The sequence below is a fragment of the Folsomia candida genome, unplaced genomic scaffold (assembly GCF_002217175.1).
Source record: "Folsomia candida strain VU population unplaced genomic scaffold, ASM221717v1 Fcan01_Sc004, whole genome shotgun sequence".
Taxonomy (NCBI): domain Eukaryota; kingdom Metazoa; phylum Arthropoda; class Collembola; order Entomobryomorpha; family Isotomidae; genus Folsomia; species Folsomia candida.
In genome coordinates, this window is record NW_019091196.1 from 6,462,173 (window position 1) to 6,478,817 (window position 16,645).

The 16,645-nt window shown below is 34.8% G+C and overlaps 1 protein-coding gene across 1 annotated transcript; it reads left to right on the forward strand.

Annotated features, from left to right (window-relative positions):
- Window positions 1-258: 258 nt before the first annotated feature.
- Window positions 259-15,712, forward strand: LOC110848481. The gene is made up of 5 exons (XM_022095710.2): window positions 259-1,023; window positions 11,366-11,639; window positions 12,218-12,577; window positions 13,221-13,338; window positions 13,795-15,712. Exons 1-5 carry the CDS (start codon window positions 964-966, stop codon window positions 13,988-13,990), a joined length of 1,008 nt encoding a protein of 335 aa, XP_021951402.1. The 5' UTR covers window positions 259-963; the 3' UTR covers window positions 13,991-15,712.
- The last annotated feature ends 933 nt before the right edge of the window (window positions 15,713-16,645 follow it).

Sequence of the window (16,645 nt, forward strand, 5' to 3'; positions counted from 1 at the left end):
CGCAAAAAATGTGTCATCCTGACCAAACAAAATATTAAAAGGTGCTCGTTTGTTGTTGTTTAAGAAATGCAAACAAGAGCCAATCCAGTCCAGCGAATAAGCATGTAATAAAGTGAACTTTCGACTTATTCACGTAAGTAAATGGAAAAGGAATGCATAGCCAAAGTCGACCTGTACTTGTACTGTACTTGGTTGATTGGAGGTGTTGTGCTATATAAATATGCAGGTACATACATAGGACGATAGGTAACTTCTTAATGGCCACACCGTCAAGTCAACCCTTTCAGTCAGTGTGGCTCACTAGCCCCAAGAAGTCACTTTTACTCTCGTTCTCTTCTCATCCATCCGTAAACAGGTTAGAGCTAATGGCAAAATTGTGTCACCTCAAATTTTGCGTGTGTCCTAATTGACCACGACGATCACATCATAATTGGGTGAGCAATCGAGTTAAGTGGTTTGTGAGTGAGTAATGACCTGACGTAATTTTTGGGGGATTTTTATCCATAAAAGTTGAGTCACTTACTTATCCAGGAAATTGTTAATTCACACTTTTTTATATATATTTACTTGAAATGAGAGATGCCGGATAATTTTGCAGAAAATGGTTTGTGATGTCATGTCGTAATAATAATAAGCCGTGATTCTTCTTAGGTCATGTATGCACTTGTGAGAATTGTGGTGCACGTGAGACACCAAGTGTAATGGGGTAGTTGGGAATTTATTGTAATTCAATAAGTTAATTAACTGCATTTCCGTGTGGATTATTTATTATCGAAAAGTGGCATCTGTGGGAGTTTCCTTGTTCCCGTTTTTTCTCCAAAAATTGATAACTTACAAGGATACGTAAAATTCTTGCTTGCTGCGTCTTCCTCAAGTGCCGAATAGTTAAATGTGAGAATAAAGTAGGAAAGTGTGCTTATCTATTTAAGGGTCAAAATAAATTTGACTAATTAACGCAACGATATGACCCACCACCACCATAATTTTTGGGGGAGGGGGAGGAAAAACGTGATCCTTCATGGGGTAAGAAATTTTGTTCTTTTTTCAAGAAATATATCAAAATCAGGATGTAAATGTACATAAATTATGTAAAAATCTACCTCTTCTGATCTAACCCAACATGCAAACAACGCCACCTTAATTTGACCGATGGACCATGAACCGCATCCAATCAGGAGAGATCACATTAATTCATTTACTAACAAAATATACAGAGTCATCCATTCCCATAATACTTACTTGTGTATACACACATTTACTCACATTCAGATCATGCTCACTACATAAAAACGAATTTGGTACAGTAATTCGGTAGTAGATTGAATCGAATATTGGATGATTTTTGAACCACCGACCGACCACTTCATAATGCAATTTCGGCCTCAAATTAACCATTTGGCGTGACCAAATGGGTTGAAAAGCGTGTCGAGCGATTCATTTTTTTTCTGCTATCCATGAGCTCAAATTCTTGGGGAGATTAACATAACAAAAATCCATTTTAAGCCGTAAACTAAACACGTCCACACATTAAATTTCTTGGTAAAATAAAAATCCAACCTCTTCTGGAGGAGGAGGAATGACATTCATTTAACTCAACGACGACATTGCATCACGACACGGCGACCGTATTTTGTACATAAAAAAATGATTTAGTTACCTTACTTATTTAACGGAGGGACACCACATTAAACCACAAGACACAATTGGAGACGATTAAATTGTGTGTGCATACTTACATAAAATAAGGAACAGGAGGAACGTGAGGTGAATAGTTCATAGTTGTCGAGGGACCTTGCCTTGCTGTAGTAAAAATGCCTTGATTTTTCTTAGTTGGTAGGACCTTGCACGGATTTAACTCAACAAAATAAACCACATATTAGACATTGAACGAATTATTTATTACGCATGCTGTACTTAACTTTGGTGGGAATGGGAGCGGTGTTATTATGACCCATGCCACGCCACGCCATGCGCAGACATAAATTTCAAGTTTTTCCCAAATCAATTATTTAAATAATTTATGTAATGTCTCAAAATGACAACATTTTCATTTTCATTTTTTTCCTTTTAAACGTTTCGCTTCGTGGTTGGGGTTGGAATTGAATTACGATTAGGAATTAGTCATGAAACCAGAGGAGACGACGACTCAATTAACTTTTACGACCGCAAGAGAGGAGAAGCGATGTGACATGAATGTGGCATAATAATTATGATAATAATTATAATTTAGCATTACTTACATGACATTTGAGGAGGTACGTAGAAGAACAAAGGATGATGATGTTTAGAATTTGGACGGATTTTATTTGTAGCTTCTGTTTTCTGCCTGTCCATTTTTTTGTGGGGGATAAACTTTGTCTTCTTTGTTTTGCCTGCATTTATGCATGAATTGAGGAATTATGTCACCTTTTGTCACCTCGAGATTTATCTACATAGTTTATTTTCATGCTTTTATTTGAAAAAGATGCCACAAAATCAGAAAAAAGATGCGACAAAAACGGAGGAAATAAAGTTTTGTAAGGAAATACATGTGCAATTGTTGCGTAACAAACCGTGTGAGTGAGTATTATTATTGGTTACAAGTTGTGGTGTTTAAGTAGAATTGAATATATACTTTTGTTTGTACGTAATTAGTGTCGTTTTCATTATTTTATGAATTTTCTTGTAGGTAATGAAAAAATAGGTTTTAAACTCTTCAGTCGGCACTTGATTGTATGGGACAAATTTGTACACGTCGGTCGATTCTTGACTTTAAAACACTTTAAAATTCATAGTTTTAAAATTTTAAAACTTTAAAATTCATAGTTTTCTGTAGTGAATTTGTGTGATGGAGTTATTCATAAGTCAAATCTGCGTGCATTTAAAATTGAACATATGCTTTTGTACGTAATTAGTGTCGTTTTCATTATTTTATAAATTTTCTTGTAGTTTATGAAACAATAGATTCAAGAATTTTGTCCGCATTTGTCTGGGACAAATACACGTCGGTTGATTCTTGACTTTAAAACACTTTAAATTTCATAGTTTTTCTTAGTGAGTTTGTGTGTGATGGAGTTATTCATAAGTCAAATCGAGAGGTATCTGGTCATTATTATTTTAGCTACATAGTTGTTATTTTTTGTTGACGCAACGTTTAATTTGCTGTATTACGTACAGCAAATTGACCCCCAATTACATGAATGATGAGACAGATACACACAAATTGATGGATGGAGTTGTTGGGTCATCGATTGTAATGGATTATTGATTGCGGATAATTATACGAGAAAAAAATGCAAGAGAGAGATGCGCTTAACTCGTCATCTCGAGATTACTCTTTAGATAATCCATCATCCTCCCATTAAAGAAATTATCTTGCCGGATGTTATGTTAGGCGGCAGGGTTCTAAGAAAATTGGTACGTGTGCACTTTTTTTTATATAAAATTCACAAAATTTGGAAAATTTGGAACCTTTCCATGCAAAAGTCGTTCTTAATTTCATACTTGTATTTTTTTTCATTTAAGTAAAATTGGATTATAAATCTGTGCACATTTTTTGCTTAAACTTGAATTTGGAAATTTCAAGAAAACATTTTTCAAACTTTGCATTTAAAAGGCAGATTTAATTTCATATTTTGTTATATTTAAAATTATGCACGCAATTTGTTCTCATTTTGTATAATTTGAGATTATCATCCGATTTTACACAAGATTATTCACCTCACACGTTACACACTATTAAATTTGAATTAAACTATACGGCATAATTTTACTTGCACTCGCGTAACTTTAAAACAAATCGGACCTTTCCTTTGAAAATTAAACCCTCGAAAAAGCCCATAAATTATTCATCCATCCTAATTGTCAGTAATCTCACAACTTAATCAAGCTCGGGTACAAAACTTGTCGCTTTCTCTCTTCATCGGCGGATTAAAGGTAAACCACTCGCGGAATGAATGACACTCACGAGCCGGTCGGTACAATATGTTGTGTGTTACGTCATGTCATGTCATGACCGACGTGAGCTGCATCTTTTTTCTTATCCCAACAACAATAGAATCCCACCATCGCCATAGACCTGTCAATGCACATCTATTTACAACCCAGAATAAGAATGGGAGGAAGTGAGTGAGTGAGTGAGTACATAATGCAAAAAAAAATCGCGAAAAAATCCTAATCCTATGTATATTTAGAGTAAGTAAATTGTGATTGATAATACCACGTCGAGACTCGATAAGCACAAGAATACAGCTCTTTTTCACCCCAGATTACAATCGTGATCAAAAATAAAAATTCTAAGAAATCAGGGAGTGAAATCAACCGGAAATGAGGTACATACAATCGTCGTCTCATTTTGCCTCATTTTTCCCATCACTTTGTTCCTTCTTATCATTCTGGAGATGACGAATTGAAAAAATAAGAAATTGATTAACTTTATGTATCATCATTTTCTTAATAGAAAAATGGTTAACGAACGATTCTCGATAAATTTACCTCTTGACCCAGTAAACTAAAGGCTAGAGTGGATTACACAATGTGCAAAAACAATGAATTTATCATCCGACGGAAGACTGCATATTGCAAATAATGTAATTCTTATTTTGCACACTTTTCGTATATAGTGCAATCCACAGTATGGATAAATAAAGTACACATTTATTTACATAAGTTTACGTGCACATTCCGATAATCATTACATGTTAGGAGGGGCTCGAAATTATGGCAGAACAGAACATGCCCTCCTTTGTGGGACATGTTTTATGGGAACGTTCGCCTATTTTATGGCCACTTGGTTTTATTATGAGACTATCTTCTTCTTCCCAGCCTGCCTGCCCTCCCATAAGAACAGTGGCCGCGGACAATGTCCCCACGGTTATTCGATGTCCCCATCATCTCCCCATGTTATATAAACCCCTCCATCCCCATGTTTTTATCCCCAGATGTCCCCCCAAACTTCCGCGGCCCCTGCTTTTGCTAGTAAATGGCAGACCTCGTAAATCTTAAAACTCTTCTTCTCCCCTAAATTGCATCAACTTTAAGTACCACCAAGAAAAAAAAGCTTATTAAATATTTGCCCCCGCGAAGGGGATAGGTCACACACAAAAAAAAACACAAAATCGAAATCCAATCCAACTCTACACTTTCGATTTCCTTCCCTGCACATCACGATTTCGTGCGTGTCGTTCATCTTCATCTTCGTTCTTTTTTTGGGTTATTCTTGGGAGTAGCCGAAAATGTTTACTTGTTTTTTTATTTATAAATGGACATTTATTTATATTTAGAGTTATGTATTTCGACATCTCACATAAAAAACTGGACGAGGACTTTGTTTTGTTGTAAATAACTCTGCCGCAATAATTCGTGCCAGGCAGCAGGTACCATAAATAATCAAGAAAAAATAATTAGGGCTGGCTGTACGTAAAATTGGACCAATTTTTATATTTTTTTCGTTATCTTGATGACATAACCTTGCCTCGAGAGAGGTAAAGTAAAATGTGAGTTTAATTACAATGCAATGGAGGAATTTAGGTATGAGTGACTGACATGGCTTGACTTTTTAAAAGTTTTTTTTCTCTGTTGTTAAATATCTGAGTCTAATTTAACCAGCAATTTGGGGATGATTGAAGATCCAATTTATTATTTATTGCTGATTTTTTTCCCATTTTTTGGTCTGGTTTGGGGCAGAAGAAGAGAGGTAGGATTGGAAATTAAGTAAGTTAATGGCGTCCTTGGGTGTTGTACTACACGAATTTGACAGAAAAGGAAACTGAGCTTTTCTGAATGAGGTGTGAGTGATATTGATTGCTTATTGGTAATAAATGAATTACGTATCTGGTTTGACCAATTTGTCAATTTAATGGGTCAAATGGTGACATTGACGCGAGTCTGATTTGACTGACACCGATTGCAAATTACGATTTGGATGAATACGTAAGATGTGACATTTTTGCTACAAATGTCAAATTAAATTTTGGGCTGGGTTGTGTTGTGGTAGGAATGAATGAAATGGCTACTGCGCGAGGTATTTTTTATACGTTTTTTATTTCATTTTTGTGGGTGGGTGGAAGGAGAAGAAAGAAGAAATAAAAGAAGAAATGGGAGAAAATAATTGGCCATAAAAAACAGATTCACCTCTCCTCGTTAACCTCCCGAGTTATGGCTTGTTTCATGGTCCGTGGGAAATCATCGTTAAAAGAAATGTGACCATTTGTTCACCAGGTTAAAAAAACTGACATGTTTTGCAGAAGTCAGTCAGGAGGTCATGTTGATTTAAATTTTCTTCTAAATTCGAATACCTCACCACAGATTAAATTAGTGCTTAAATAATAATTAAAAATTACTTAATTGTCGAAATCTCCATTTGTTCACGGCTTAAAAAACCGACATGTTTTTCAAATTATAAGTCAGTCAGTAGGTCGTAGACGTAGATTTAAATTTCTCGTAAACTGAATTACCTCACAGATTAGATTAGTATTTAAATATTTAAATAATTAAGAAAATCTTAATTGTCGAAATCTTCCAAGTGACCAGACCCAACGATTTCGACAACGGATGGATCTCTGATTGAGTAATAGTTTACGTTGGCCAAAAAAGGTCGTCCCACACATTTTTTCTACTTCTTCCAACCGTTTATTAACTCTGTCCACACCATGTCGACGATCGGCATGGCGTAATTAAACAAGTCGTTCGTTCGTCTCTGACTGACTCATTTTTTCACGCGTGGGTGGTTTCTTCTGTGGAAATTGGAGTCGATGATGATTAAATAATAATCAAGTGCACTTCTCTCTCATTCACTTTTTAAGTTAACGGGATCTCGCGTAAATAGATTCAATGCTACTAATTCAGATTTCTGACTCGTATATATTTGTATTGTACGTGCACCTTGAACGAGTCCTAATTGGATTTTACATATGTCGTATGTACCTCTGATTTGATGAACATGCAGACAGCGGTTATTTATTCTTTATTTGATGGGCAACGACGACTGTGACATTTTTTTTTGGGTTTGTTGGATAAGGTTAGAATATTTAGATTAATAACCCTTTTAATTACTTCTTCAAAGTTTTGTAAATATTTATGAAAACTTTGTAAATATTTCGGTTATTTTTCAAAAATACGTTTTTCAATATTTCAACTATTTTTCAAAAATATATCAGGTTTTTCAATATTTCGACTATTTTTCAAAAGTTTATAAGGTTTTTCAATACTTGGACTATTTTTCAAAAATATATCAGGTTTTTCAATATTTCGACTATTTTTCAAAAATATATCAGGTTTTTCAATATTTCGACTATTTTTCAAAAATTGATAAGGTTTTTTTGGAATATTTCATCGACTATTATTATCAAAAAAAGTTTTCCATGATTTCGACGCTTTTGTATTATTTTCCTTAAAATACCTAATTAAACTTCCAAAAAGATCAGGTGTTTGGAAAATCTCAATTATATTGCGAAGATGTCTGCTGAAAATTTATTTTTTCGTAAATAAATATATTTTAAAATCATTTTCCATAAGAAAGTACATACATATCCGGACTATGTCACCAAATGAAGAAGATGATGACGCTGCGAGGAATCAACTTTTTATTAATTTTCGCTCCTAGGTTCCCCATGGCGTTGGTTGCCTCTAGATAAACGTATGTAAACTATTTAATTTTAGTTTATCCAACTAACTAACTACTCCCTCCACTGAAATGAAATGACGTGTGATAACATTGACATTATTGTGTCGAGTGATGTGCCGTTACACCATCACAATTAAGTACCACCGCCTTTTAGAGCGATTCCTTGATGGACAAATAATAATAATGGCACATTCCATTCCATAACGTCTCTCACAAAGAGCAGGATTAACTTTGAATCTGCTCTGTGTCGTCGTCTACAAGTCGTCGTGATATTAAACGTTCTGATTGTTATGGGGTGAGTGACGAGTGAAAATAAATTAGGATTTGGAATTATGAAAATGTTACAGTGTGTCAAAAATTGGTTTAAGAAATTAATTATTTTGGTGGTATTATAAACTACCGAATTTATGAAGAAAGTAGAAAAAGATCTGACATTTTTATGCGTATTAAAATATTCAAAATTTTATAAAAACGTCGCTAATCCAATACATTTTCTATATTTGTGTCATCCTGTCTAAAAATGATCATTGTAAAAAATTGTATCTTTCCAAATTGTTCGAAACGGTCAATCTCGCGTCTCGAATTTTCACCACAATTTTTACCAGAAACTAAGCACTTTCCTCCTCATTTCAAATTTTTGGAACCCTACTAATCACATATTTATACGTATTTTCACCTTTACAGATACCATGGTCTGGTCAGATTTAGTAGTTAGTTCGGCGTCGTTGTTGTGCCTATGTACGTAACGTGACGTAAAAGTGTGTCCATTATTGTGTCGAGTGAACACATGTATACGAAGGCGTTGTCATTGTCATCCAAATACTAATCTCTCAACCATTTACATGCCGTATGGTTGGTTTGGTTGGTGGACATCACATCAATTTGTGATTGCCTAACAATATTTCTTTGTCAAATTACATACATACACATCCAAATTATTTCAAACTATGTCTTACACCCCAACCCAACACGGGTGGGATTAAGGCGACAAAAAAAGTGTGCACATGTCGCAACCTTACGATCCTAATCATAACAAGTAAGCAAGCAACAACAATGAGATCGAGAGTAGTCAGTAAAAGGCCACAAGAAGATTACGATTTTTGCATAGGCGCCTATTTCTGCATGGAGTTCAATGCCAACAACAATGCGGATATTGTCGTCCGAATTTCAGGGAGACGTTAAAGGTGGGAGTTGGTTCAGGGTCGAAATTTTTTAGTTTAGGCGCATCAAATTCTGATGATCAGAATCTGATCGTAATAATTTCCACGTCAGTCGTCGTCAATCAGGAGGATAAAATCAGACCAAAGTGCGTTTAATAGTTATCGTGCCGGAATTACTTAAATTAGTGACACCATTAATTTTTTGCATCATCTGCGCACGCCAAAAATGGGTCATCCATTTAATGCAGTTATCGATGTGATGATCGGAATGCATAAATAATAACTTGATCGGTCATTAAATTAAATACTTGGAGGATTTATTTTATTGAGAGATACGCATAACTTTCTGGGTCTGACGAGTAATTAGCGTTCGTATTAAAATGTAATAAGATCGATAAGAAAATGAGGAAAAATTGTACGAGTTATGATTTCCGATCGGAATGCATAAATAATAAATAATTGTGGTCACCCATTAAATACTTGGACACTAAATACTCCATTATTGAGAACTTTGTGGGTCTGAAGAGTAATTAGCGTCTGTATTAAGAATAATAAAATCGATCAAAAAATTGTACAAGTTATGACAATGATTCCTTTGTCGATAACACATAATAATATCGAGCACTTATCCACTTTCCATTTCCGTTGGGTTCATGCCCATCAATAATTTATCATGACCTATTATGTCACAAAAAGAAAGAAAAGGATACTCCTCTCATCGCTTCGTTTCCGATATGGATGGACAGTCCTCATACATAAATAATGGCTAAACAGATAGGTGCATTTTTTGGGGTGGTATTGTGATCTCTGACCCACACGTCAAGCTGATATCCAATCCAAACCACTCCACTGAGACAAAAGAAGAAGAAGAATGAATTGAAATTAGTTTTCCGTCGGACTTTGTAAGGCGGAAAATTATTAATGCATCGTCTTTGTTCGACCACAGGTTTTGATTTTAATTCTGGGGCGGAAATAAATTCAGGCGACAACAATAATCAACTTTAGTTACGTATTTCCTCTGTGATTCATTAGCATATTTCTTGACTTGGTTTGGTCAACCATTCCCATTAGACGACGTCATTATTATTATTATTATTATTTTGTTGGCCATGCCTGACTGAGTTGGTTAGTTAGTTAGATATTCGAGCCAATTTGGTTTCTTGGTCGGCCGCAATTTTGAAATAATTTTTATTTAGTGTTATTATTATTACGTTATATTATTGCCCACGCCTCTCAACTCAAAGTCTGGCTTGAGATAATTATTTTAAGAAGAAAACTAGTAAAATCGTGACGTAAAACTTGGTTGGTACTAAATAAAATCAGGGCGAAATCTGCTCTATTTGTATTCATGAATTTTATTTATTGTTCATGTTAAATAAGTTCGTTTAAGTGGTGCAAAAATGTGTGCAGAATTTTGTTTGCGGGGATGTAAGCAAATTGTGAAAAATGAAACATAAAATGTCATAAATTTTTGTGCCATAAATTGATGTCATTTCGCATTATTTGTAAAATCTTAATCCAATCCAATCCAGGCAGGCACTTGTTTTTTTTAGAAATGATAAATGTCTTGGATTCACTAGATTCTTGCTACCGTATAAATTTTATATGTAGGTAGTAGCACAAATTAGCATTCTGTACATGACTTTAGCTCACACACTTGATACACGTACGTACGTGGCCAATTATTTATTATTAAGAAGAATGAAATAAATGACTTCTTCTTGTTGAAGAGGGCAGAAAAAATTGAGGAATTTTGATCTCAACGATCACCACTTGAGCGTTTACCTGTTTTTTTCAAGTTTCAAGTAGCACAACGAAAGCAAAAGTGTTATTCAAGAAGACATGACTTTTGCTTGTACATATGCAAATTAATTGAGAATAATACTAATTAAATGAGTGGTTTGATATTGATATGTAATTTCGTTATGATATTTTACACGAGAAATGATCTTGAATCTAAATACTTATGAATTATTTTTCTGTACACAATGACAAGAATGAAGTCATTTTATACATATACCTAAAAATCCCATCCGCCCACACAACTGCTGCGTAACGCTGTTTAATCGAGTCGTTAAAAACACTTGGCTTCTTGACTTGTCATTTTTTAAATTCATTCACCACGTTTATTAAACACTTGAAATAATTGTGAGGCTGCATAAATTCCTTGATACATAAACAAGGGAGACAAAAGCAGCTTGTAAATAAATAAGCAACCTCGACTCTAAATCCAAACCAAGAAACAAACTAAATTATGAATTATTAGGCGTGGGTGGCAAAAGAGATGAAAGATTGATCCACACCCAAGGACGTCGTAAAGTACCTGCCAGCCAAACTGACCACCAGTGGCCGCGGAAGCGTGGGGACCTTTGGGGACATTGTCCCCACGGTCAGTTGATGACCCCATCATCTCCCCATGTTATATAATCCCTCCCTCCCCTATCCTACAATGTTAATGTCCCCAGATGTCCCCACGGCCTCCGCGGCCACTGTTGACCACGGAAGGAAACTGTGCCCTCTTAAATAATTCGATTTTTCCACTAAACTCCGTGTAATCCAAGTATTACTCTTAAATAACGTGGTTAATTGTTCTTATTCTCAGATGGCGTCGTCACCCTTGGTCGTCATCCTCCTCCTCTTGGTGGGAGGCGGTGTGCTGCACGTGGGTCCGGTGGAGGGTGCCATTTCTGGGTACAAAGACTCCACTCCGACGCAATACCACATTCAGACGGACGAGGGGAAGGAGCGCTTTTTCAGGTTTCAAACGTACAACGGGCAGTACCGCAAAGAGCGGAGGTTGGATGATGGCACGGTCATTGGAAGTTATGGCTGGGTCGATCCGACCGGTTATCTTAGGATGACGGATTATATTGCGGGTGAGATGGGGATTTTGTGATAATTGGTGATTATTTTGTGGAAATGTAATGTTTGGCGATAGGAAATTTTATTAATTTTTTAAGAGTCAACATCTTTTGGATAGTTTTTTTGTGTGAATTGAGACAAAGTATAAATAAATAAATAAATACTATTTAATTTAGAATTACATAGGTCAATCAGGCCAAAAAGTATGCATGCATGTGTTTTAATATTTGAAAGAGTACGATTTATCCCAAATCAGGACTTATGGAACCAGTATGTCCGTCCTCTCGTCTGACAGATTCACGATAATCACTTTATGCATAACGAAGTGTATTTTATATTTTATTAATATTTTATTAATAAATTTAATATTTCATACTTTTTATGCATAAGAACAATATTTTTCAGTAACATTATGTGCGATCGATTGGTACAACCTATGTAATTACGAAATTATTAAATTAAAAATCGTCAAATTTACTTATTGACTTGTAACGTATACATTTTCCAATACAAATGTTTAATTCATAAATCGACAGAACCTAACCAAATTAACAACGAGTTTAATATCCAATAATTTTACTTTTCCTCCCAGATTCGAAGGGATATCGCGTCCTCAAAAACTCGATGCAGTTCGTCGGCACGAACTCTATCTTGCCAGAGGAGCCGAAAAAGCCAAAAATTCACCATCTTTCGAAGCAAACATCGTCGAATTCCCCACTTCCTAAAAAGATCGGTTTCCGAGTCCCGCTTGGAGGAAAAACGCTGTTCAAAGTGGTCAAAAAGAGGATCATTTCCTACGATCCGAGTCCCTCCGCGTCCACGCCAACGGCAGACTCTGTAAGTCACAGGGCGCACCAGGCCCCCGTCCTGATCGTCTACGGACCCCTGCGGAGCGCCAATGTTCGTAATGGCAAAGTCGCCACGAGGAGAAGAAGGCCACAAGGACTTACAGGTTTCTAATCAATTAATTATAAGTCAGGGGTTTTAAAGCCATCTTATCAGTGTCAGTGCATATTCATATTTTAGTCAGAAATTTGCAGAAATATGTAATAAAACACGGTGTAAAATCATATTTCTTAAAAAAACAGCGTTTTATAAGAACCCTTTCTCAATAGGGACTTACAATTTTCTAATTTATTATTCGATTTTAAGAAGGGTTTTTAAACTCATCAGTGCATATTCATATTTTAGCTAAAAATTTGCAGAAATATGGAATTTTACACGGCGTAAAATCATATATTTCTTAAAAACAGCTTCTTGTGTATAAGGAACCCTTTCTCAACAAAGTTATGATTAGTCGAGTGTAGTACAAAATGTGGAGGAATTCAACTTTTTGTGGCTGATGATAATAATAATGGGTGTACTACATAATTGTGGGGTTTGTACCTACAAAGAAGGACTATTTAGATGCAAATTTACGATGCAAATTCCATCCTCCTCTGTCCTACAACTACATAACTTTTAGTTCAAATATGTATTATGAAAGGATCGTGACTAGTTATTTTATCTTCTCCAGACTAGACCAATGTAAACTATAATATATTACAAATTCAGTGTGAAATTCCATTTTTTTGTGGTATTTTCTGTTCCTTTAGTTGAGAGTGCTGAAGAAACGGTGGGCGATGTGTTTGGCAAGTATCAAATAAATCGCCCAATTCGACCCCGCACGCCCGGGTCAGCTTTCGTCTACCGAATTCCGGAGCAGTTCCATAGGTGAGTGAGATATGAAGAGAGAGTTGGAAATTTTGTAAATTTTTTTAACATTTTGTTACAATTTTTTTCAATTGGAAGAAGGTTTTACTATTTTTTTGTAAATTTTTGTATTTTATGAATTAGACAATGATTTCGGAACAAAGTAAAATTGCGTCAATTGTTAATAGTCCAAAAATTAGGGCACAGTATATTTTTATTGTGCCCTAATATAATAGTTCTATAATAGTTCTATATTTTTTTAAATCCCAAAATTTAAGATAAAATAAGATAATACGGTGACCTATACATCTATTTTATCCACTTAATTCAATTTAAGTTTTAATTTTTTTATTGGCGTCACTAACTGACAAAATTTGTTCGTGACAATTTCCTGAAAATTAAATTCTTCAAACTTTTCTTCCTAAATATATATCTTAATTAATTTAACCTATTAAAATAACGAATTACCTAAATTAGGGAGGAATCGACCCCACAAGAAGGTCGTCTGGGTTCATTCGGGTACGTTGACCCCTTCGGAATTCGTCGCGTTATTCACTACACGGCCAACAACGCGACGGGATTTACGGCGCAGAGGGATTTCAAATTTGTGGGGAGACGTCGGCGGGGTCCAGACGACCAGGAGGACGAGGTCAAGGTCAAGGAGCAGTATTAAGAAGAAAAAAGGCCAAAAATTGCCAAAAATTACATAAATAAAATACATAGTGACCCCCCACACACACTCCGAGCTTACGTTGAAATGATTTTCGTGGAGGGGATTGTGATATAACATTTTTTTAATGTTTAGATTTTTTTTGGAAATTTGGTGCATTTTGTTTGTTGTTCTTTTAACTGATGTTTGTTTTCCTTACGTTTTGTTCTTGGTGATGGGTTCTCAATTTATTTTCAGTGTTCGGAAATACAATTTTGCACGCACGAATGATTAGTCAAACAGAGGAAAAGTCATGTTCTTTTTCTGAGGTGTAAATTAATTGATTAAAGTGTGCCATTTTGTATCGTGCGTGCAAAAAAAAGTTGCAAAAAAGTTGTTGCAAAAATAATCTGAGCACTATTTTCTTTCGCGATTCTATATTTCCTTCTTCATATTTCCTCAGAGTTTGTACATAAGGCTGTAATAAAAGGACAACCTCCCCCCAAAAAACCCCACCTTATACCAATAACGCTCGTATGTTTTACCAGCAGTGCCAAAATTTATGACAAGAAACGTTACCTTTTTTTAACTAATTAAAATCTCCAGAAAAATCGAGGAAAAAGTTTTTTTTTCTTAAAAAATGATAACTTGATAGCCTAATTATTGTAGTTATTAAATACGATTTAATTAATTATGTATGTAATTGTTTAATTAATTAATAATCTCTCATCGCCAATTAAAAGTAAAATGTTGTGATTCTTGGTTCAGTTTTTCTCAAGTACTCTGTAAAACTCAAAGTCATGGGGTGATTGAGACAGCTCAACTCCCCCAGTGGCGTGAAATGTTCACGCTATTTGGGTTCATCACATGGAGTACATTACCCGAATGAGCCGAATTATTTTATTATTTTACACCAGTTATTTTTATTTCGGCGTTTAAATCATACGAAATTGAATAATTGAAACGCCAAAATAAAAATAATAAAAAAACGCCAAATAATAAAATAATTCGGCTCGTTCGGGTAATGTATGTGGTCGTGAAACGGAGGTTCACTGAATTACGACACTAAATTTCCTGCCATTTAAGCGTTTAGATTTTTTTGTACATGCGCCACGTAAGAGCCTATTACAAGTTTTCTGATTTTTTAAAAGTTGAATTTTAAAAAACGTTTTCATTTCCCCATGTCAATTTTTTGATATCCTTCTCTACAATGTCAAAGGCATCAATGTTCAGAAATTTGACCTGGGGAAATGAAAACGTTTTGTGAAAATGGACCATCAATTTGACAGAATTTAGCACTATCTTTTTTCAAATTTCCACATATTGGAAAATTTTAATGCATGAACTGGGTCCTAATGAAAATAGGAATACAATGATATAGGAATGTATATGGTTTTGATGAATGGTTTATTCGTAATTTGAGAGAAAAAATCAAAAAATCGAAATTTAAAATTTGTCATAATTTCGCCAAAAATTTAAATGTCGAAAAATCGGTTTGGGGTAATATTTCTCATCCCATAAAGAATTAGTATAAAAAGTTTGAATGCGATCGGAGATTTTGATTTCCATCGGAGTACTTGAGAAAAACTGAGCCTCTTTTGTAATAATAGCGGAACTAAATAACTTATGAAATTCTGCTCTCCATTTACACTTATTATTTAGCGTCCTGATCTTGTTAACCATATTAATTAATTATATATTGTTCTCAATTAAGTAATAAAATGGAAAGAAGAATAGAAGAATTAACGGGATTCTGAATTCTTTTAGAGTCGCAGTAAATCGATTATCATCAATCATCACTTATTAACCGGAAATGCATAATAAATATTTCTTAAAAAAATCGATTCCTAAATAAAAAATGCAGTTAAGAGCAAAGGTCATTCGATTCATTTAATTTTTTAAGACCAGTTTACCATATATTTTACGATCATCTTTCTGCCTTCGCAGATATTACGATATCACAAATTTTGGATCCATAAAATGTGCGACCACCACTTCATGAATGCAAATTTGAGTTTGCAAAATTTTCGCATGGAAGAAAGATATCTCTCGGAATCTCGTTTACTATTACGAAGCAAGCAACGCAGTCATAAATCTATATAAAATAAAATAATGCAACAATGCAATAAGTGGATTCACGCAGTCACGACGCGAGCGATTCAATTCTCAACAATAGAAGCGGAATAACTTATTAACAAAGAAAACAATCAACAAACATGAATCTCAACGTGCATGATGATAAGCACGTTGGTTGGGTGAGAGACTTACATATTTACACGTAGGAAGGAAGCGATGCAAGGGAGAGAGAAATCCAATTCGAGACGTATTTCCAATTTCAATTAAAAGTTAATAAATATTTAAACAAAATCAGGATGATATTTTGTAACAATGGGGCAAAAATTGGAGCAAAATTGGTTGCACGTGTGTGTCCAAGTATTTCGTCGTGTGCGAATTTTTGCATGAAATTTATGTAAATGAGATAAAATTATTTGATGATCGTACATAGTTAATTTGTTTTGTTGACTTTAACAAGAAGTTCCTGACTGACTGAAAGAATGAGCTGGAGTTGAAATTGAGATTCAATCAGAAAGGGGACGAATTTATTGTAAGTGAGGTCGTGACAGTAATAAGGATAGGGTTTTGGATAATCATGAATCAATCAGTGGTTGTGAAATGGGA

Excerpts from the sequence above, each read along its gene's own strand:
- LOC110848481 (XM_022095710.2), top strand. The coding sequence starts at position 964 with ATGACCCACCACCACCATAATTTTTGGGGGAGGGGGAGGAAAAACGTG. Across the intron at positions 1,024-11,365 it reads AAAACGTGATCCTTCATGGG|ATGGCGTCGTCACCCTTGGT; the intron begins GTAAGAAATTTT and ends TCTTATTCTCAG. Across the intron at positions 12,578-13,220 it reads AAGGCCACAAGGACTTACAG|TTGAGAGTGCTGAAGAAACG; the intron begins GTTTCTAATCAA and ends CTGTTCCTTTAG.